The 23,405-nt window shown below is 41.6% G+C and overlaps 3 protein-coding genes and 1 long non-coding RNA gene across 5 annotated transcripts; 3 read left to right on the top strand and 1 right to left on the bottom strand.

Moving 5' to 3' along the window:
• The first annotated feature begins 10 nt into the window (after positions 1-10).
• Positions 11-1,463, top strand: LOC130685680 (probable enoyl-CoA hydratase). Its single transcript, XM_057509009.2, has 6 exons — positions 11-166; positions 233-492; positions 560-704; positions 782-931; positions 1,013-1,173; positions 1,234-1,463. Exons 1-6 carry the CDS (start codon positions 85-87, stop codon positions 1,336-1,338), a joined length of 903 nt encoding a protein of 300 aa, XP_057364992.1. The 5' UTR covers positions 11-84; the 3' UTR covers positions 1,339-1,463.
• Positions 1,464-1,908: 445 nt separating this feature from the next.
• LOC130685693 (uncharacterized) lies at positions 1,909-2,645 on the bottom strand. Its single transcript, XR_008999645.2, has 2 exons — positions 2,445-2,645; positions 1,909-2,155 (listed from the first exon to the last, which is right to left on the bottom strand). It is a non-coding gene; the product is annotated as an uncharacterized LOC130685693 (long non-coding RNA).
• Positions 2,646-3,569: 924 nt separating this feature from the next.
• LOC130685690 (uncharacterized) lies at positions 3,570-9,580 on the top strand. Its single transcript, XM_057509020.2, has 11 exons — positions 3,570-3,993; positions 4,904-5,016; positions 5,107-5,176; positions 5,282-5,469; positions 5,872-6,202; positions 6,341-6,559; positions 6,957-7,207; positions 7,989-8,126; positions 8,193-8,424; positions 8,489-8,556; positions 8,616-9,580. The coding sequence occupies exons 1-11, from the start codon at positions 3,942-3,944 to the stop codon at positions 8,907-8,909; spliced, it is 1,956 nt and encodes a 651-aa protein (XP_057365003.1). The 5' UTR covers positions 3,570-3,941; the 3' UTR covers positions 8,910-9,580.
• Positions 9,581-17,343: 7,763 nt separating this feature from the next.
• Positions 17,344-22,435, top strand: LOC130685658 (uncharacterized). 2 transcript variants are annotated; one of them, XM_057508979.2, is made up of 13 exons: positions 17,344-17,505; positions 18,455-18,529; positions 18,602-18,988; positions 19,072-19,239; positions 19,303-19,531; positions 19,593-19,676; positions 19,785-19,918; positions 20,672-20,808; positions 20,884-21,038; positions 21,101-21,179; positions 21,242-21,404; positions 21,480-21,732; positions 21,807-22,435. In XM_057508979.2, the coding sequence occupies exons 2-13, from the start codon at positions 18,476-18,478 to the stop codon at positions 21,974-21,976; spliced, it is 2,013 nt and encodes a 670-aa protein (XP_057364962.1). In that variant the 5' UTR covers positions 17,344-17,505; positions 18,455-18,475; the 3' UTR covers positions 21,977-22,435. The 2 variants fall into 2 exon arrangements, with proteins under 2 accessions (XP_057364962.1, XP_057364961.1); XM_057508978.2 differs by having other exon boundaries at positions 17,344-17,509; positions 18,458-18,529.
• The last annotated feature ends 970 nt before the right edge of the window (positions 22,436-23,405 follow it).

Here is a 23,405-nt window from a genome sequence, read left to right as displayed (position 1 = left end):
TCTGCTTGACTGATTCAGTGCATCCGTGCGCATCGGCGCATGTGCCGGAAAGGGTCCCTGTAACGTGTGGTGGCGCACAGCATCATGAACCATTTCGTAACAATAGCAAGACCTTTTCAGCGTCACTCAGCTTTATTGATAAAGAGGTTCACTTCAACTAGTGGAAGTACTTATTATACGTTATGAGCATCGTGAGAATTACTACCCTTTTAACCTTTTTGTTCCCATTAAGATGAGTCTAACGATGTCTTGGTGTTAAAACAAAAAATTGGGGCAGTGGCCACGATTGGTATCAATCGACCAGCAAAACGAAACTGTGTCAATTATGCTACGGCAGATCAGCTTGTCCAAGCATTTGAAGAGTTTGATCAGGATGAATCAGTCTGTGCAATTGTATTGCATGGAATAGGAGGAAATTTCTGTGCAGGATATGATTTACAGGAGCTAAGCACAGCGGACACCAGCATCCTTCCAGACAAAAGAGGTCCCATGGTAACAACAACAATGAATAGAAACAAAAAAAATGCACACAACTCTGATATTTCCTTTTCATGACTAGGGCCCCTCCCGAATGTTAACTAAGAAGCCTTTAATAGCAGCTGTTAGTGGATATGCAGTTGCCGGAGGATTTGAACTTGCTTTACTATGTGACATGAGAGTAATGGAGGACACAGCTGTCATGGGGGTGTTTTGTAGAAGATTTGGTAATTGATTTTTGAAGCAATGCATGCAAACATCGTTTGCTAAAAGTGAGGACCATTCTTATGTGTGTGGATTGCAGGAGTACCCTTAATTGACGGTGGGACAGTCAGACTCCCAGCATTAGTAGGATTCTCCAGGGCCATGGATCTTATTTTGACTGGAAGGCCCATAAAAGCCAAGGAGGCCCTTGAATGGGGATTAGTTAACCGCGTTGTTTCATGTGGAACCGGTAAATTTTAAGAGAAACGAACAACAAAATCGCAAAAATTTAATTCATTTTCCAATCAACTTTGGTGGTGCCACTGAGCAGCTCTCGGTCAGGCGGTGAATTTAGCCGATTCATTGAAAAGGTTTCCGCAAGAATGCATGCAAGCTGATCGTCGATCGGCGTACTATGCCACTTACTCGGCCACTTCTTTGGAAGAGGCACTACAATATGAATTCAATAATGGGGTACCCATTTTGGAAAAGGTCTGCAACCGGTAACTAGAGGCAACCTTATACTATACTAAACGTTTTTAATTTTCGAAGGAATCCATCCGCGGAGCCCGGAAATTTGTCGAGGGAGCTGGGCATCATGGGAAATTTCAGTTGCAAGAAATACCCGATTCATGTGACAGGAAAAATAGTAGCTAACTGTTGAAAATGACGCATAAAATTATTACTAATATCAGTTCAGTTATGCGAAAGGGAAAAGGGATATGACGCTCTTTGTGAATTCTCCCGTGGCGCCAATTTAATACATTACTCATGTTGAAGTACCGTATTAGTAGTACGAGTCAGTTCCTGTTTTTCTGGTTTCAATGTTTTAAACATTTAATTTTTCACTTTAATTCAATTAAAAATTGATGAAGCGTAAAAGAAAGTAACGATCGTTTAGTAGTCGGCTGGTTAAACTGTTCTGGTGATCATTGAACAACGAAGCTTAAAAGATACCGTTAGACAAGGAGAGGACCGTTCAGGTTTTCCTGTCGGCCCGCAAGCTGGCCATCGTTTTGGGGAAGGGTCTATTTGGTTTATTGCTAAAATGGCAACCAAAGCGATATCGTGTTTGTTTGCAGCCTATTTTGTATTTGGTATTGTTTTATTTCCCCCTTTTCTCGACAAGACTCTGCAACAGTTTGTCTCTGATCGTGTGAATTGATCATACGAGCAGAGTGTTAGTCGCTGTGAATCAGACCAAAAAGATATCAACAATATGGCAACCAAAACAAGTTAGCCGATGTTTAGTGTTTCATGTAAAAGAAATAAAAAGTGCAATATTGTTTCGTGTGATGTGAACTTGAAGCCCGTCATCCGGTAAGAGACGGGAAGTTGGTTGATTGCCTCATGTAGGAATTGGGAGAAAGTTTTCTCACGGAGGCTTTTGAAGCTGTTTCACTTGTATTTGTATGCATGTGTGTGCGATGGTTGGATACTCTTAATTCTATGGGAACTAATCGTGTCCGGACTTCTAAAGGGAAAAAAAAAACATGGTCAGAAAACGAGAAAAGGGAAACTCGGACGGAATTGTTCATAAAATAGGGAATAAAACACGCAATGTCAAGGCTACGAAGAAAGGGGGAAAAAACTAACAAAAGAAGATGAATAACAGATGTCTACGGTCTTCCTCAATTGTGTTTGGTTGTAAGCCTCCAAAGGATTATCAAATAGCCTATAGTTGGACCCAACATACTCTTCCAACTAGTTTTCTAGTTTCCACGGGGAAGACAAAGACTGGTTCGCTGTGCTCATTACTTTACCTTCAAGGAAAGCTCAAGACGGATAGAACACGAACCGCCAACCGTTTTCTTATTTTCCATTCGACTTGCGACGGCTGATCTAATCTTCGCTGATCGATGGATAGACGGTGACCGCACACAAGCAGCGCTCTAAGTCATATCTTCCTCCCTACACAGCAGCAATCCGCTGGCCGCATTTAGGAAGCAAAAATGATGATCTCATCGTGGCCTACCCCCAGAAGGCGATATTTTCAGATGATCACGAAAGACACCGTGGTTGATGATTTCCTCACATAAAACATTCACCCGCTTTTGTTTTTTTTGTTTTTCTGTTTGGACTCGATAAGTTTTCTCGAAAGTGGAGCTTTTGCCTCTTTAACCTATTTTTTGTATGTGTGTGCGTGTGTGTGTTTTAACCAGCTCGTGTTAGTAGGTCCTGCCATATGCATGCATAAAAAAAGAAAAACGACTGTCACAGTCGTTAACTTTTGTTTTCAAAATAGAGTAATGGCAGTTCTGCCACATGTGTGACCTAGCGTGAGAGAGGCAAGCAGGCGCGCCGTCGGAAATAATAACTTTATTGAATTGGCCACTTCGATCAGTGAGCCAAACGTATTTTTATCTCCAAATAAATTGACATAGCCGTTCACACGCACAGCGCGCTTTAGATTGGTTTTTCACGCTAGTCATCCTTCAATCGAGTCAAACGGGACTTTACTACTTCTTTTTCGCTCTCCGTGTCCTCTTGTCAATATTCTCAGTACTGAACTAATGCTTCAAACAGACAACCGCAGGGCTATTGCAAGTGCGCTAACGGAGTTTCTTGTTGTGTTGTTGTTTTTCTCGCACCGTTCCATGCCGGAAACCCTTAATGTTAGTGCGCATTGACCCTGATTCACGCGGTCATCGACGGCTAGAGCCAGTGGCCGAAACACATATACATAGACAAACACACACACACACACAACAGGTAGATTCAATTGATTATATTGTATAGCAGCTTTTTTTCTTTTTTGTTTAGGCCCCTGTGGCGAATAATTATGACAAAAGAAAAACACGAAGAAAACGAAGTAAAAAAAAAAAAAAAAGAAAAACTATTCGTCAGAACAGTTCGCGATATAAGGTAGACGTAACCCGGCATAGAAGGAGAAAGAATACCACCAGCGGGGTCGTTACCTCATTGCTTCGGGTGAAGAATATAGTGGCCTACACATTCGGGAAACGCAGACATCGGGGCGTCTCCAGCAGGGATCTACACTGCTGTTGCAGGTGGGCGTTAAGATTCACAGACAGTTGTGGGCTCGCGCGCACCGCCTTCTGCATGCCACTGCAACAGGTGCCGCTGCAACAGGTGCCGCTGGAACGCAAACGGTTGGTCAGTTGATTGCTCGACGCGCAGCACGACAGAACGCTTGATACTATTGTTATAATCGTACGGTGAGACGCATTCGAAGATAGTGGAAGACTACATTCAGTGTGATATCTTTGTCAGTGCGTTTTCTGTGTTACTCGTATGAAATGCAAAGCTCCGCTGCTAGCGACGAAAGGAATTGCGGTTCGAGGATCCCCAGTAAGTCCGTCAGTTTTGATTGGGATTACCGTTTCATTAGTGGGAAGAGCATGTTTAATTGTTTATGGCTAGTCGATCGGTCAGATACGATCCGGTACGATCCACTAGAATGGATAATGAAACAAGTGCTTTTGTTTTCAACCATTCAACTGGGCAAAAAGGTGAACAAACTCGGACTAGGGCTTGCTCCATTCAAAAAGGGGAAAACAAAAGACAATTGAACGGTTCATTCGCTACCCCACAATAACCGCGTAATTTAAAAAATTTTTACAAAATAACAAGCAACAAGTCCAGCTTTTCGGGCGCAAGTTGCAGTAAAAATAGAGAAGACCAGGTGATTGGTCTATTGTTTTTGTTGCACACAAGTAGTCTACTTTAAGTACCTGCACTTCGACTAAAAAAGAACGAGCCCATCCGCTTGCACGATCCATTTTATTTATTCATCTGGAACGAACGCACGTTCCAGCTGAATTTTCCTTCCCCACAGGAACGAACGATTCAATACTCGTAATTCGAAAAGAAACGATTTATTTTTTATTCACTAGTGAGACACGATTTCATCATCAGTCTTCGTGAGAGGACAGATATAATTTGAACTGAAGCGGCGAAAAACGAGATTAAATTTGCATATCGAGGCGTGAGCCTTTTGCACGCGCTTCAAGCCGGACTTGGCGAACGGGAAGAGAAAAAATAAATACGAAAAAGAAAATAGTTCACGGTCGTGTGTTACACAGAAAAAGCATAGGTGATTTAATATCTGTAGAGTCGGTCGAAGAGCGGTCGGCAGGTGCCCTTGACTTGCCAAGCGTAAATAGAGTGGGCAGAGGAACTAGACCCCTTCGTCACCTGCTGATGATATTCCTCCGTGCAGCCATATAGATTTACCTTCTACTTTTATCCTCGTTTCCAGGTTATTCAGATACAAACATAACGGCTAACTCTTTTCATCAGACAACAACGGTGCCATTCTTTGGGAGGATCATCGTACTATTCATAATCATAACAACACTCTTCAACGACGTCGTAAGTTTTTGAATGAGTTACAACTTGCAAGAGAGGCGACACACGATGGGTAAAATTGCGAATATCTGTTACTTTTGAACTGTCCTCCAGGTGGGCACGATCGCCACAACTGACAATAGCATCGCAACGCAAACTAAGCCGCCGACTCATCCGTTCATGAGTATGGAATGTTTCATTCATCCGCAACTCACGTTAACCACCGAAGCGGATGGGACTTATTTTCTCGACTAACGGCGCATTGTCGGATTTTTCTATTGTTTTATAGATGTCGAAACCAGCTGTAGCGGCGACTCCCTACTTATCATGGCCAGTCTTCAGGAACCGTTTTTCGGATTAATTTACGCCAACGGATTCGCCACCACTCCGTCATGTAAAGCGGAAGGCACAGGCAACCGTCTGCTCCGGCTAGCGCTCAACGCATCCGAATGCGGAATCCACTTTTCTCAGACAGAGGTATGACGACTAAGGGAAAGCGAAGTCTCATCCCTTTTCCTTCATATAAATCATATCAAAATTGAGATAAAAACTCTCTCACCGTGGCTGTAGAAATCTTGTCTCCGACTGCCAAGTTTCACCCGAGATTGATGATAACGAGGGAATAAATTCTTTCACACGTCCAAAACACACACATACGAAGGGAAAGTATTTTTCGTCGTCAAAACTTGCTCGTCCTTTTTCCCTCCCCTTTGAGTTCACAACTCGTCACACGGTTTGCTTTTAGCTTTTCTATTTTTATTGATATGAAATCTCGTTATCTTAAGACGTCGCATGCGTGAGAGAATTCAGCAGCGAACGTCACACTGAATGGAAAGGAAGGCAAAACGTTGATGAATTCGCTATTTTTTTGTGAAACAGGATGGATCGAGACAGTTGGAATTGTCGCTGTATTTGCAGTACGACGTGCACGTTCAACAGGCCGTTGACGAGAAGATGACGACCCGCTGTCGGCTGCTGGCTTCTGAGAAATCGATTACAGAGGCACCGGTGACGCAACCTTCTACTCTTCGTCAGCGCCAATCGGCCATTTTCTCCATCGAGAAGAGCAGCCGGAGAAACGAGGCCGGCCCGCCGGCCACGACTATCAAGAACACTCTGGTGATGCCTTTCCGTCCGCTGATGAATAACTCGTTGACCCCGACGACTTCGTCTGGAAAACTTTCTGGTCTTCCTTTAACCTCCTATCAAGGTAGGTTCATATCCATTTCCCCAGATTATCCAATGGCGTGCATGTACACCTTCACACAAATAGTTGAACATTCTTTTTCCTTTGTTTTTTTCTTTTCCTGACTGTGCCTATTTGTATTTGTGTGGGGCATATATGCAGCTAAAAAACTGGAAATGAGTCGAGACAGTAAAATATCGTCGCCGCCCAGCATGGTGTCCAGTGGTGCTCTGAAACTGCTTCCAGCGTCGGCAAAACAGCGCGACGCCATCACTTGCTGGATGGATATCGTGGCCGGGACGGATCCAACCGGAAACCCGGTAGAGACCTACCTGCGCGTTGGCCAAGAAGCCACTGTCGTTGTCCGAGTTCGACAAACCGGTAAAAGAAAAACTAACTTTTCATCATAAAACAAAAGTAGAAACAAAAAAAAAAAGGAACCAAGAAAATATGATAATTGGGTCGTTAAATAACGCCGCCAGAGCGTGAAGGATATTTCGGTAATAATTTCCAAAACGTAAAGAAAAGAAAAAAAAAATGGGAGGGGGGCAAAAACAAAAGAAAAACATGTAATGACGGGTTGTTCTAAGAGAGAGAGAAAAAAAAAGTACAGACAGCAGATGGTCTTCTGGCCAGCTTGTTTGCTATTGGCCGCACGCACTCGATGGCCATCAATAAAAATGCTGCAATAACTATTCTCTCACCTCTTTATTTTGCCATTTTCTTTTTTATTCGTCCCCTTCCCCCCGTTTTTTTTTTTTTTTTGCATCTGATGCAGTTGGCTTGGATACCCGGCTGACCAGTTGCGTGGCTCACGATGGTTCTCACGAATCCCAACAAGAACTGCTGGACGCGGACGGTTGCAGCTTGGACACTTCTATCTTACCTAACGTCCAGGAAAGGATAATCAACCGCTCGGGATCGACCATTAAGCTGTTATACGCTAATTTTCAAGCCTTTCGATTTCCTGACCGCGATCATCTTCACCTCAAATGTACCGTCGTCGTATGCAAGGGGAAATGTCTCATGGTATGGTCATTTTTTTAATATTGTACAGTCTATATAGTCTTTTCTTCCGTATTATGGTTTTCCCACAGCCCATTGGAATCTAGACCGCATGCGAGATTGTTGCACCCACATTTCAGATTAGAATAATTGGGTGGGTCCACGTACATGTCAGACGGCTATTTTTTGTTTTTCGTTTTTATTTGGGGGGGAGGGGGATATAAATCACGAGTCGCAGTTGGATTCACCGACACAAGAATGGAAAGTCTAGAACAAGGCTGATTTACGTTAGACGCAATTATCAATTTGAATCGGCCTACATGTGAATGCATTGCATCCGTCATGACGTCTTTCATTCCAATACGCTTAGAGAACCTCCCAAAATAATTTGATAAAACCCCGTTTCAAAAGAGCCATTTTTAATTGGAAAATCGTGACTAATTAACTTTTACTTTGCGTTTTGAAAATTCTAAACAAGAATCAATGCGTCATGGGAATTCGATCTATAAGCAAAGTATCTCAGGTACGCACATATATCGAAATGGCCCATTGTCGCCGTGATGTCGTTAGTTTTTCGGCTAGAGTCCTAATTTCTCAGACAATGAAAGGCCAAAGAGCAATTGGAAAAATGTATACAAGTCTCGTTAAAATACGTATTTTACAGTTTTCCGTTCCAGACTGTTACGCTTGCTCCGCTTTCTCCTGCTTCCTCTTTGTATTCAACCTTCACTTTTTAAAAGCAGTCAATAATTGCACCAAACCCCATCTAATGGTGAATATTCTAACTAATTTGTGTTGTCCCCAGAACCCATGCAATCTAATCCGGAGAAAAGGAAGAGCAACCAACACAAGCAAAGTCAAAGCGACGGAAGAAAAAGGTTTGGGGCATTTGGGATCCATTCGCCAATTAACTGCCCAGGATATGTCGGACGCTGTTCGGCCGGTAAGCTCAATTATTTCACCTGTCTAAGCTAATTGGTTTTTAATGAATTTCTGTACGAATCGCCAGACGCGGCCCAGAAACAGCGATCGAGCTCTCAGTAGTTTTAACGATTCAAAATCAAGATTAAGGTCAGGATCCCTCCGGAGTAGTAATCTGTCAGCAGCCATCAACAGTATCCCAAATTACGGGGCAGTAGTCGACAAAATCGATGTGTTTAATAGCGTCGAAATTCGAGTGGCATCGCCAACGAAGAACGGCGACGACGCAATCAGAGGTTACACATCAAAATCAACATCAGGTAATCAACAACTTCAAAATTAATTACAATACCGAGCTAACATTAAAAAAAAAATGATTTTCAGATGACGATTTTTCAGAAGTTTCATCCGAAGAAGCCATTTTCTGTCTGACACCATCCAAGCTATTCATGGTTAAATTTCTCTTTAAAAATGTAGCGTTTCTATACTAAAAAAAAGGTTTTGTTTGCAGGCTTTCGGAATTCTGTTTGCCGTTTTGATATCGGCTATGCTTTTCGCGGTGTGCGTCTGTATACGCATCAAAACGAACAAGAACCACCAAAAAAATCAACAACAACAACCACGACATAATCCGTACTCGGCGTCATCACCTCCACGTTTCCTGAGTTCGTCACCTTGCCCCCCGACGCAAGCTTTCAATCCGGCTTGCCTCCGTCATCCGGGCAGTTTCAGTAGCCGACATCAACTGCAACTGAATTTCAACCGGCAAAATTCAGCCGCCCCTTACATGCGAGTATTCAAATGATTGGAGTAACTGAAACCGTCCGCCCGTCCAAAACAAACAACAAATAAGCCGTCCGCCTTTTGACTTGGCCACTTCCCGACACGACCATCCAACTAAGTTATCAGTTATTTGTACCTGTTCTGCATCCATGCCGGACACCAGCTCTGGTCACGACCTTTTTTTTCTTATAAATATATTTTAGACACGGTGTCTTTTTTATGACATTGTACGATTTTCTGTGTATAAATGTTTTCCTAACAAAAAATTCGTAGGTGGTGGTCTTTATTTCATTCTATTGTAACACCTCTCTCCGCCCCTTCAGAATGTTTGATTCGCGGTATACTTGATCGTCCTTTTGTCTGTTTTGGCTAATACATGTTAGGGGGAAGGAGAGAAAAAAGGGAAAGGGACACGGTCTTGAATTTTTGATTTGTCATCGTAGAGTGGGTATTTAAAAAAAAAACTGCGTTAACAAGAAAAGAAGAAGGCCATCACGACATTCTGTTCGCCAATTGCGATGATAATAGCTGAAAAATGTCTAAAAATTTGTCGAAATGAATGGTGGGCTTACGCTGTCTTCTTTTTTAACTGCTTGGGTTTCCCCAGATCCGTATTTGAAATTTCATCAATACTGTCGGCAATTACTAATCGTAAGGAAAAAGCTCTACTGAATACAAAACGCTAACAATCCATATTTCACCAATCACCTTTGGTTAACATTGGGCTGGAAAAATCGAAACTTGCCTCACGACGTTTCTTAATGCAATAGTTGGTAAAAACCTAACGCAAATGCTGGTACAACTACCCCACCCAAATACACTGGAACGAACACGTTTAATTAATGTGATAGTCCTCGTGACTGATACCGTAAATGCGGTGAAATCGGGGAGATCCTCCCCGTATTGCGTTGGCGTCTCGCTGGCTGACGTTCGCTCACAGCACACTTGCCCAAAAAAAGAAGTAATCCTTTGCAAAACTGGGCAAACTGTAATGTTAAAACAATAGCTCCTTTCTCGGCAGCTGACACGTGTAGACTGTGCGAGGTGACATACTATTGGCAAGGTACCCGAAGGTGTCTCGGATCAAATCCAAGTCACTTGCGAGAGGTAGAGTAAGAATATGACACGTGTGTGGGGTGACAAACCTTTGGTAAGGTAAGAGAAAATATCACAAATCAAATCCAATTAGGAAGGTAGGGTAAGAAAATAAAAATGCGTAGACCTTGCTGGAGGTTATTTTATCAAAGCCCTTTTTTGTTGAAATCTGAATTCGTTTCGATGTCAGTTCAATTTCGTAAAAAGCTTTAAACATTTGGTTTTTTAAATGCTATTTTTGGAGTCAAAAAGCTTTTTTTTTTTTTTTAATTCAATTTATTCTTTGGGGTTCGGATTGTCAGCAATTCAAGCATTGTTTCGTTAATTACAAAAAAAAAAACGAGTCATTAACCGATTTCGTGATGGTGTCCGGAAAAGAATTGCTTCTGTTCTGGTTACACCCAGGTAAACTCGTGATGAGCATATACTACTTCGCTGTTATCCGAACTCCTTCCAAGGACGTAACATTAATTTCTATTCACTCTTTGGGAACACGTTCTTCTTTGTTTAAAGTTGGTTTTATTCCGCAATTTGAACATTTTGCCACTCTTCTTTAAATCTAAAGCATCCATAATAAACAGAAGGTTAATGTTTGGTCCTTAAAACTTCCCAATTTTATCTTAATGTTTTAATCGATGTGTTTGCGATTATTTGCCAGTTGTAAATTATTAATATAATATTACGTATTCAAATCGTTTTCTTGTCGAAAATGAATTAGAAAATTAAATGTAAATAGCTGAATACAAAACAAAGTTATGGAGGATGAGCAAGGACGACTCAACTCGCTGGTGGGTCCTCTGTAGGTTTATCCAAGAAAAATAAAGGAAAAAGAAAAAAGAAAAGATGGTACCATCGACTAAGAAAAGAAGAAGAAGGTACAAAAAAAAATCGTTCAGTAGGTAGAGTAGGACTGTTACGTTCTAGCCTCTGGTCAAGCGTCGCTATTGTGTACATTTCCTTTTCTCTCCGGTCGAGATAATGAAATATTTTATACAAAACGACCTTGTGTTCTTCGCACGGCGTTCTTATTCTAATCGAATAATGGACACTGACGGGTGTGAATGTATACATTTTTTTCGCTTAAATACGTAATTTCAGCATTTCAAGGTCGGAGTGGAATACAACAAAACATGTATAGACATTTATGTAAAAAGGAGCACCAACTCTTTTTCCTCTTCTCTTCAATCTGGTCATCAGACACGCTTCTCTTTTCACTTCCCGAAGCCTGCCTCTTTAAGAAAAAATTGATAAAAAAAAAACGGAAAACAAAATCGAATCATTGCACGGCATTTTGTGGTTACATTTACGTAAAAAATTTGGTCTCAAACTCTGAACAATTCACCCAGTTTTTTTTATTCATCTGAGCCGTGCACAAATTAAAAGCTAGTTTCCTAGAATGAATGCTCACAGTATAACATTTTATTTGATCCTTTCGGGCGCCGAATTTTCAGACATTTCGCCGACCAATTTTTTTTTTTTTTGCCTAGTAATTCAGACAAAAGATTAGGCCCGCAAGGCTTAATTCGTACCCCGTATGTTTATCCACATGAATCCTTTGGTATTTCAGATGAAAAGCTAAAGCGCTGCCGAACGGGATAATTTATTATGCACATCAATGATTTCAGCATCATCATCAAGGACGATGATAGCAAGTCGGTAACTACAAAAAATAGAATTAACGGGTTCAGGTGATGAAACCGCCGAAAATCTAAACGATAGCCGACGTCAACATGCCTAATGTGTTCAACTCAATAGATGTGCTATCAGGTGTTGAAACCGTTTCGTTTCCCTTAGACTAAAAAACGCATCACAAGACATAACTGGAATTCTAAATAAAGGCTGTTATTTGTTAGTTTCTTTAGCGGTGGACATTATGAGTAGGATGATCCTTCATATTGTGCCGGTATTGTTCGGCAGCTGCTGGCCAACATCGATATTTTTTTTAGATTTTACCTTTAATGGATATGCAGGACGTTATAGCAAGCTCTTTGTGTTGACGGCTGGTTGAGCGAGTACGAAGTGATTTTTCCCGAGAGAAAAGCGTTGCAACGGCGAAGACTATCCAAAATTATTAGCCAAACTTAAGCGGGGTAAATCGGCGTGACGGAATGCTTCCGCGATTCCATTAAACGCAATCTTTTGCGACAAAACACAAAGCTATGAGGACAAGAAATGATTCCCTATACCATTATATTCTAGTTTTCGGAAGAGAAACGACACTTCAAATTTAAAAGAAATCATAAAAAAAAAATACTGAACGACGAAAGGCTTGATTTTGTTTTCTACAAGAGTTGGCAAGTCATCGACATACCGTCTTGCTACGATAGTTCCTTTTATTCCACGCCATATCGTGCACTTTTAACCGTTGTGAATGTCGAGCTCTTCTTTATTTTTTCTGGTCAATCTACGTTTCGATGATGAAGTTGTTGATCTGAGCTGGGGAAAGATTTTTACACTTTTGGCGACAACTTCTAACGGTGGATGCGTTTCGTTTTTCCTTATCTCCTAACACCGTTGCAGCGTGTTCGCCTCCCGCAGAGATAAACAAACAAACTTCTTCCGCGTTGTTCGTTTATTTACACAGGACATTGACTACGAAACACAATCATGCCATTTCTTAAACACATTTTTTTATGTCATTAAGGCGGTCGAATGTATGAATACAGTTGGCATTACGAACGGTACTTGTGCAGTCAGAGAAAACATTAAAAAAAAATAAATGGGAAGGAAAATATCATTTTTGGGGGGAGGTGGGGGAGGGAGGCTGCTGCGGGGGCTTCACTTTCTGCACGGCTGCGTTTCTTTTGTATCTCTATAGCCTATCAAACTGACTATTATACCTGAAAGATCAAACCAGTGCCCCAAGAATCTTTACCTTTGGCTAGGAGATGAAGAAGGTCCAAGCTAAAGAAAGCGGTTCTGTATAGCGCTGGATCAGGTCGTGAAAAAAAAAAAAAAACCCATTTTGATTGACATCAACACGGACGTTCTCCTCCTTCACCCCCAGATATTTTAGGGCTTGGATGGGTGAGGATAGAGAGGTGATTGCACTCTGCCGCTTTTACTATATTGTGCGATTTTGAATACGGTACCGCGATTCGGTGGGCTGCCCTCAACACAAACAACCAGTCACAATCGAGTTGATGAAATAGAATACGAGGGTAACAAGCTAAATGACATAAACGGTAACGACTCGTGCAATGTCATGTAGTCCGGCTTTTTCTCGTGATATATAGAACCACAGAAATATTTATGTTTCTATTTTTTTTAAATCCCGTAATCTGGCCGTCCCAATCTCTCATTCAAACATCGAGAAGGTGCTCATAGTAGAGCAATAATGTTGCTTATTTGGACGTTAAAGAAATAATCAAGAGCTGTGTGGAAAGATGAAAAAAAATATAAGGAAAAACGTTTGGCGAGTCGGGAGAATGTTTTGAGAGGCGACAATGTCTAAAGAAGAATGAAATTCCTGTTGGTTTTACCATGCACAATATTCGTGTGCTTAACTGTTGATCTTTTGTTGCATACGTCTGAACGTTGAAGAGGAAAAAGAGATTCTTTTGCCGGTTCCAGTTGAGAACGCACTTGATATGACGACAGGCTTGTTATGTATTGAAAATATTTCCAACATTGGCTGATTGAAATAATGAACATATCCGCCATTACTGCTGAACCGTATGGCGTGAAGTACGTTGCTTTCTCTCGGCAATGTCATCTCGCGATTTTCAGCCCTTTTGTTTTCTTTAATTTATACAAGAAAAGTGTAAATAAACATTGTGCACATAAAGAGTGGGTCTATTGCCATCACCATAGGGATCAATTCAACCGGAATTATGCAGGCCAAGTTCATTGGCCGGCCTCAGCCATCAATCCCCCCCAAAGGATGAGCTCTATTTACGGATGCGTGACAGCCATTTTTTCTTTCTTCATAAATCTATCCAGCTACATGGCATAGGCTGTTGCTTTTGAATCCCATGAACCATATTCGTGATCATGTGATTCTTTTCACCTTCTTGAGCAAACATTACGTTTTTCTCCGTTGCTCGAAGGACACGGAAGTTTTCTCACGAAGATCACGGTGAATCCCTTCTGCGATTTGCTGAGATGACGAATGCATCGGCTGTTGTCAATGACCAGTCGTTGTACTTGAATTTTTGAAAAAAAAAATTTGCATTCATTTCGTTTTTTTTTTATTATTAGGTGCGCTTCAATTCATCGGGTTGTGTGCGGTCCGTTACGGATAGCGTGCAAGCCATTTGAATTTCCATAGCGGATGATGTTACACATTAGATACAGCGCTGTGAGAGTCCGCATAGCAGCGGACGTTGGAATCCACTTTCTTTTGTAGCTTGTGACGACCGCGGTTATTTGTTCACTCACCCGTCAAGCAGCTCACCGTTTTCGGCCGGTTAAGATTCATTTCCTGCTTCTGCATGCCGCCATCACGGCTATTACTTCCAAGTCCTGATGTAGACAGAAGGTTATGTCTTAAGCCTTTTCAATAATTCTTCTAGCCCTATTGTTGTTTGTTGCTCGTTGTTGTTGACTGGTGTTCCATCAACGAGGAAGCACCTGCACTTGCATCATGTATCTGAAAAAGTACCTGTTATTGTATTGAGATTCTTCGACTGTTCTTCTGTTTTCATTCTTCCGTGTCCTATTCTTGCCTCGGTTTCTCGATTCGGTTTAAAGTAAGAGGATTACAGTCTACGACGAAGATGGAAAACAGCAAATGGTTGAAGTTGAAGCAAAAGCCTTACCATCAGTTTCACTTTTAGTTCAGTCTAGTTTAAACACAGTGGTTTAAACTCATAGAATTTTCGAAGCCTAATTTCCCAAGAACAATAACCAACCAGAAAAAAGCCCACGATATACATTTTATTATTGTATTTAGATCTAGATGGTCTGACTCTTTTGTTTGAATTTCTGGTTGTCGTCGTGAGACCCCGGACGACCCCTGTCAGCGAGAGTGAATCATAAAAGAGAAAGGGAGGGTGAATTCTCTCAGCAGTTCGGGAAATGAAGAAATTCAAGTTTCAAGTAGAGAAAAAAAACAGTTGGAATTGAAGCAAAATATAGCGGGATCGAAAAAAAAAGCCAGGAAGAAGAACAACGACAGCTGAACAATGACACAAAACTATATACACGTCTGTATACAATTCAAAGAAACTGGTCATTGTTATCAACAGAAGCCCGTCATCAGTTCCCGTCTCACCCATTATTGGGAGTCGACTGCCCGGATCTGCGTGCTTTGCTAGTGGGGTCAAGAGACGAAAAAACATCGGTACTTTTCGGTGGTACGCAAAAATTACGGCGATAGTCTACGTCAACAGCGAGCATTAATACGCCCACGCATGCAGCGGTATTCAAAGTGATCTATTCAATCATTGAAAAGAAAGGGAGCAAATCATTCGAGTGAACAATTTGATTACAGAAAATGTTTCAAAAAATTAACGTCTAACCGAAAGACCATCTAATTAGAGCGTCCGGTTACTTTAGACATGCGAAAAACACATGGAATTATGGAAGCATTTATACGCAGAGTGCTGGTTTTCTGATTACAACGAAGGGCAAGGACGCGAGCAAAGAACGTTAAAGTTAGTCTTAACTAGGAACACCTCAACACGGGGAACTTTTCGTTTCTATTTCACCATAGTCACTGCAGATAAACCCAGCAGTGGCTCTAAACGCTGTAAACGTTTTCGAATTCGATCGTGACTGAGCGTTAGAAATAACACAGCTTTCTACAATAGTCATCCTGCGTGTTGACTTGAATACGTTTTTGTACATGACATTCTTCATAAAAGAAAAAAAAGAGGAACTATACTTGTTGGATGCATCACGATCCGAGAAAGATGGTCTTCCTTATGATGTTTTTCTTTCTCTTGCGTCTCAATGGCGATTCTCGGGCGAATGTCGAATGGCAGTGTAGACGTGGGAAAACTTAAGCTACTGTCTCTATGTTCGGCTGCAGTTCGCGATGAACTGCGGCAAAAATAATAGAACAAAAAAGAAGGGGGGCGTATATTTTTGTTACGTGATTTCACGTAAGAGGTAGGGGGCAAATATTATATCAGACCCTTTCCCCATTTTTTTTCTAGACACCTAGATATACAATGCCCAGAAAGAGCAATCTTTGACGACTAATGGTCTTTCCCTTTCGGTTTTGTTGGAGACGGGGGAAAGGGACGGAACTTAGGTGACCCTCCCCATTTGTATTCGGGGAATACATTGACAACAAAAAACTGTTTCGAAATTTGTCTCGGACTTGAAATTTGTTTCATTTTTCTATTCTTTGCATCTTGAAGATGCCGATCAAAATAATGAAAAAGGAAAAATTATTAACTGGGTCCACTTGTCTAGCGAAGTTCGTGATAAGAATTTCCCCTTGCAGTTTCTCACGTCAGTTTTTTTTTCCGGAAAAAAAACAACAAAAATTCGATGATGCTTCATCATCTTTTGGTGAAAAGACAATGGACTTGGATATCCGACGGCCTTGGCCGGCACCGCGCAACCCGTCGCGGTGGCGGTCAAATAAAGACGAAAAGGAAATCATCAATTGGTGGAGGCAAATCGATCAGTTGCTGCCGCCGTGACAAATTCGTGTGAAATTACAAACATTAGACGCTGGCCCACCATGCTTGACCATCACTACCATTCATGTTTTTGCAAAAGATTTTTACTTGGATTTCAAAAGATTCCGAATCACCCGGATTATTAGCTTCCGTCTATGTCGATAGTGAACTTCAGGTCTTTGGTGATATCACCCAATAGTGCATCGTACTCTTCTGCGCTCTAGGAAGCATATTATATCCTTCGCTATAGGGTATACACTATATACCCTTGAGAAAATAAAAAAAAAGACGTCATCTAATCCTATGGCGAGCAACATCCGGGAAATCGACAAACAAATGTCACCACTGAAAATTCAACATGAATCTTAAATTAATCCCTGTTCGATGTACGAGGATTATTTATAAGTTACTATTATTCGATAGACTCATCCCCATATTCTTATTCGAAATTTCAAGTCGACTCGTATAATGTAAAAAGTAATTCGAATTTTATTTTTTTGAAAGCTACGGGATTGAAAAGGTTGTTATTGGCTGGACAGGAGAGTCATCGAACAAGAAGGTTGGCAGGTGTGTTGCTGTTTCTGACTGGAGTAAAGAAAAAAAGGTTTTATGGGGCGGAGTCGCTCCGGGTATGGATGTCGTTTGCCCGTGCAAACGACCGGGTTGAGGTACGGGAGCGTAGCGGGGGCGAAGCGAGCGCGCGCGCTCACGACAATCTCTATAAAAGCTGAGGTAGGATGGCTGAAAAATTTACTTTTGAGTTGGACAGAGTAGTGACAAGCAAAGTGAACAGACTCTTCCTAACTCAAGGTTGTGCTTCTTCAAAATTGAAAGACAGTGAAACGTCTAGCGCACCGCATCTCTCAAATCACGTCGACATCTGAGCCAAACGTGAAGGATCTGCTCCACCATTAGTCATTTCCAATTCCGAATTAAACTCCAATCTACGTAAGTAAATAATTTTCGATATCCATTTTTCCTAGCAAAACAAATCGAGAGATGTTAGTAAACCGCGGATTATTAGTTTGTTAGCGACCCCAGTCCCTTAGCATGTCGTTCACAGGCTGGAAAAAGTTCCAATTGTTCGATTTCAACGACTATGTATCGACGAAATGACCTTTAACTTTATGGAGCTACTATCTAGAAACTAAATAACTCTACGAAAGGAGAACTAAATAACATCAAGTAAAAAACGAAAGTGATTTTAAGGCCAGGAAGCAGAAAAGCTTTCCCCCGTTGAATAGATCCCGTGTACGGACGTTGGCGTTTGTCTGTTGCTTGCTAAACAGGGACATTAACGACCTTACAGGTCATCGCTCAACAGGTAAATAGTAGGCTCGTACTTGAAAATAGAAGAAGAATGAAATCTTTGAAAAGACGATGATGACAGGGTGGAATGACAAGAAAAGAAAGTGAAGCAAAGGTCAAAGAAATGGCTACGATTTGTCTGAATTGAACTAATAAGGCACGAAAGTAAAAGGTACAGGAAGTTGATGGTGCTACGTCTCTAAAGAAAATAAATAAAAAGTTTTTAAAGAGTCTTTATTCTTTTTTTTTAACTCTTTGTCGAATAAAATTTCCTACTGGACTTCATCGTTCCCCTTTCTCTCATGGAAGCTTTTTGGGGTTCTATTCGTCCTTACAAATAGAAAAATAGAATCTAGAATCTCCAGACTTGTTTCCCAGTTCTGGCCGTGAACAAAGAACCTACAGCGTGTCCGGCGTATTACACCATACATATACGCATACCCTGTACAATACACCTGAAAGAACAATAAGCGAACAGTGATAAGCAAGTTTTCTTCCCTAGCCGCCATTTGCTTTCAATTTTCCTTTTACTTCTTTAGCTTTGTATAACTGACTTTTGCAATTTGGTGTTGACATTGACTCTTTACAGAAGTCGACGGCAGGAAGGAAGATGGGTGCCATCGACAACAAATGCGTCTGGATCACTGTCTTTTTGGCATTAATGGTAAAATGCTGGAAACTACACTCGTATTTAACTGTTCCATCACCTCGCGTCCTGTTGTTACCTAATTTATAGGCAGTTGTGTTGCCGTTGGAAATGGATGACCACTCCGAGGACTTATCGCCCATCGCGGCAGTGCATTCCATCTATGCGAATCAAGAAGACAGCAGACCGCGCTTTATCATCACGGCTCGCGCGCTGGAAACACCAATCGATTTGATTGAAGAACAAGAGACGGAAAGTGAACTAGAAGCGACTGAACACGCCACAGATGAGACGGATAAGACGAGCGAAACGGAAGAATCCGTGACGGAAGAGCGATTCTCTAGCACGGAAAGCGGCCTGTTCACGTCGACATCGGCTCCCGCATACCAAACTGAATTAGCTTCTACTATTGCCAGCGTAAATCAAAGTTTAGTGGCACGGACAGGTGAAGCTGCCGACATTGTCGATGCGTCTCCGGTGAGCTCTCGTTTCTGTTTTTCAAAATTGTTTTCAATTCCTTTGCCTATTTTTGACACTCTCGTCATTTATCTTTTTCAAAGTCTGAGCTCGTAGAAGTAAAACAAGAGGACGAAGATTTAAACACGTCGTCGACCAACTTAGATATCCATCACAGAAGAACAGATCCAAATGAAGGAGATCACGAAGTGCTATACGCAAAGCTCAAGCATCCCGTCGGTAGACCTTCATTTAGCAATTTCCCCGACCACGTACGTTTTTGTTTCATTCGTAATGGAAATAAAGGGTTAATGGATTAACATTTTGCTATGAAGACTGAGACGTCTGTCGGTTCAATTTTCGGACGGCCATACAATGCACGACCCTTTGGGCTTCCTCCTCGACCTACCACAACGGATCAAGGAGTTTTCCCGAGTTTCCCGCAGAGACCGATCCCTTCTCCGGATGGTGAAGTGCCTACACCCGATATCAGCTGGAACAAGCCCAACCGATGGGAGAAGGAAAAAGCAGCTAATCAGCGCTTCAACATGACACGAGTTTTAAGTAAACACCTTACATTTCTTAGCAAAAATAAAGAGCTCAGTAACTGAATTTCTGTTTAAAGACATTGAAGCTGAGTGTCAGAATGATTACATGAAAATCAGATTGCGTTTTAACGGCTCTTTCAGTGGCATCATTTACTCCACCGGTACTTTCAACTCAATGAATATTTTCAACTGACAACAACAACACAATTTTTAATTAATTCTTTCCCCCTCTACTTATTGCTGTGCCTTTTCCATAAACGAAAAACTAGGGTTCGCGTACGATCCCCTGTGTGTCTACGTCAACGGGACTGGGCGTGACTACTACGAATTCTATATCCAACTGAACCGTTGCGGTACGCTAGGTGGTAACACACATAACCTGGACAGCCGAAAACAACCGACGGTAAGTTTCGTCATCTTCGTGCAACTACCACCGTCTTTTGTTCAGTTCTCTTCGACTGAAGTTGACTGATGTGTGTGCTCTCGGTATCGTTGGACGTTTTAGTCAAGTTTTAAGCGCATAAAGACCGAAGGAAGAAGAAAAAAAAAACGGGAATAAAAGGGATAAGTTTTGCATTGAAGGGCAACTTGGCGTGACGCAATGTCAGAGCTGCATGTATAGCTCTCTTCTTTACAGTATCGCTAGGACAATAGAAGACTTGGGGGTTGTTGGCCGTCGAGGGACCGTTACGGGGGCGCACGCGGGTAGATCGCAGCAGAGAGATGACAGGCAGGACAAGCATCGAGTCCGATAAGCCAGCAAAGAGGGATCCAGAGTTTAAGAACCTCACACTGGCTGCGTGACTCGATTTTCTTTTTTTTTTTCCCGCTCCGCTTTATTTTGTTGTCGCCATTCAGAATTGAATGCCGACCGGTGTATACATGAGACGGCCCTATTGTGTGATTCATTTCCACTCTCCGTCAAGCCTTTCTGCTGATCTTGAAACGACGATAGCAAAGGATACCATGATTGTCACTGCAGAAAACGATCTGAAAACGCGAGGGTTCATTGTCCCGATATCGAAAGTTCATGTGCCGGTTATTTTAGGACGAAATTCAAACTCGACCATCCTTGAAATTGGAATGACAGCGTTTCTAATGAGTCGTTCGATTTGGCGTTCGTTTTTTCTAATCATTGTCGTATTGAAAACAATAGAAAAACTTCATGTGGAACACTCTCAGCATCCAGTACAGCGCGCTTATCGAAGAAGAATGGGACGAACACTACAAAATGACTTGTGAATACGGCTACGATTATTGGAAGACGGTTACGTTTCCTTTTTTAGACGTGGGGTAAGTCGACTATTTCGATTTGAAACGCTAATTGAAATTTGCCTATTGTAAAAATGAAACAAAAATTTCGAGCAGGGTGGCGACCGGCAATCCGTTGACGTTCACGCTCACCCCACCAGAATGCCACATGGAGATCCGATCAGGGTACGGAACCACAGGGGCTCGCGTTTCCGGACCAGTTCGAGTCGGCGACCCGTTGACATTGGTCGTCTACATGCGTAGTCAATTTGGTAAGCAAGTAAATTCAATCAAAATGGTTCAAGTGCAATTACAATACATTATTTTCAATTAGATGGATTCGATGTCATTGTCAGCAACTGCTTTGCTCATAATGGCGCTACTAAAAAGATCCAGTTGATTGACGAGAACGGGTAAGTTCTCAGATTTTTAATTGCGAATAGAATCGAGAATTACAAAATCGATTTAAATTTAGATGCCCGATCAACGAGAAATTGATCAGCCGATTCCGGGGGACGTGGACGGATGCGGGACTCTACGAAACGCAAGTCTTTGCTTACATGAAAGCTTTCCGGTTCACTGGCAGCCCGGCTCTGTACCTCGAGTGCGACATTCGCATGTGTCACGGACATTGTCCGGTAACATCCCATTATCATTTACGCTGCACACAATTGCGTGTTCTTTACGATTTCATTTTACTCGGGGAAACTTAGACTCAGCCGTGTTACTGGAGGAATAGCCGCGAGTTAACCAAACGTGACGTCCCTCGTGTGGCGAGAAGCGCTAAGGAAAACACGACCCTGTCCGAGAATCTGAGCTTGTTCCAGGCCCTGCAAGTCATCGCCGATGATGAGACTGCAGCTGGTGAATTATCTAACGAGTTTGTTGCTGATAAGAAAAAGAGCTCAAGCGTTTCTGACACGGATCACATTTGCCTCAAACCAGTAGCCATTGGTGCTCTTATCGGTAAGGGATCAATTCTTTTGTTCCACTACAATTTTTGGAACGAAAATGATTGAAAATTTTCTTGGGATTTATAGGATTATCTGTCTTGATCTGCACCGTCCTGAGTATTATTTTGTGCATCTTATGCGTGCGTTTACGTCACCGATCGCAGTCAGAGAGTTCTCTCTACCACCAACACTACGGCGCACCGCCGACTATTGACAATCATTTCGGCAATAATAAGCATCGATCCAACTTCCAATAGCTCCAATTGCATTAACAACAAAATCAGCCATTGCAATTTTTATACAGGAACAGCTTTGAAATTTTCCAAAAAAATGTTGATGCTTAATTTTTTATTATCGCGCGTTTCTGTCAAAAATATTTTAGTTGGTGAAAAGGGTTAACTTGAAGACAACGAATTAATCGGTAATTCGTCCATTCAAACGGGCTTTTCTTTGAGGACTGACTTCTTAATGCGGTTTCTGGATTATTTCATCGATGTAAAGTGTCCCATAAAGTTGGCGGGGGGAAAAAAAAGAGTAATCACATTGAATGAATGCCGGTGGGCGTTACCTTTTTTTTTAATTGTTGAATTTTTTTTTTGTACTTTACTTGCATATCTATAAAACCAAAATTTTGTTTCGAGAATTATAATTCACTCGCCTTGAACATTGTCGTAATGACAATCAGCTGCGTGCAAATACACTGTGACTAACGTAAAGATTTTCTTTTTCACGAGCATAACTTGCCGAGTCATTTTTCTCATTTTACACAGAGAAGAAGGCGCCGATCAAGAGTGCGGGAAATTTTTAAGTTCGCAGTAAGCACGGGCGTCTCAGTGGACCCCAAAGCCTTTTCATGAAATTTCTTTTGATGAGTCTCCCTCCCCTCTTACTGTTTTTTTTCTGGTTTCAACTTATATTGTATTTACATACTTCCAGCCGCCAATGTCGACGATATTTTTAAAATAAAGTGTACAAACGCTTAGAAAAGTTGAATCTTTTCCCGAGAAATCGCACACAGTCTATCGGGAGTCCCTGAATTCGTGAGCGATTAAAAGCATTAAGCAGAAAATTGCAGGAAAGTTTTTGTTCTGAAAATGTCCTGTTGCAGAGAAGAATGCCGTTCGTGCATCCGCTTCCATACTAATAAGAGGCTTTTGCGAGGACATCGCCGACAACCAGTAATTAGAATCCAAAAAGCGATAAGGATAACAAGAATTGCATAGCATTATGGCACAAAGTGTGACCATGTTCTTGCAAATGAAAAAGTATATCTATTAGAACGATACAACGAACAACATTTTCGAACTGCCCTGTGAATTAGTTTGCCCATAACCAAGTCGTAGAGCGTTATGGTGATAAGGAATTGTCAAACTCGAGCAGCCTTTTTTATTAACAAATAAACCAACTGAACTTCACCTTCGCCATCCTTTGACTGATAATTTTTGTGTTTTTCAACAACAGTTTTAAGGAGGTCTAGCGGCTGCATCATCTGCGCATTGAAAACAAAAATGAAAACGCTATTATTATGTCGTCTACGAGTACTGCATGATGCGTACTCCCTAAAGCTTATTTGGTTTTAAATTCCAGACAGAAGTTAAATATCCCACCAAAAAGTTTGACAGAAGAATCAACGCTGCCAGATTTTGAAAAAGTACCGCTAAAATTTTCAGACCAAAATAAAACTCT

Source organism: Daphnia carinata, chromosome 3 (assembly GCF_022539665.2).
Source record: "Daphnia carinata strain CSIRO-1 chromosome 3, CSIRO_AGI_Dcar_HiC_V3, whole genome shotgun sequence".
In the NCBI taxonomy this organism is placed as follows: Eukaryota; Metazoa; Arthropoda; class Branchiopoda; order Diplostraca; family Daphniidae; genus Daphnia; species Daphnia carinata.
This window is presented reverse-complemented; position numbering and strand designations above follow the sequence as displayed.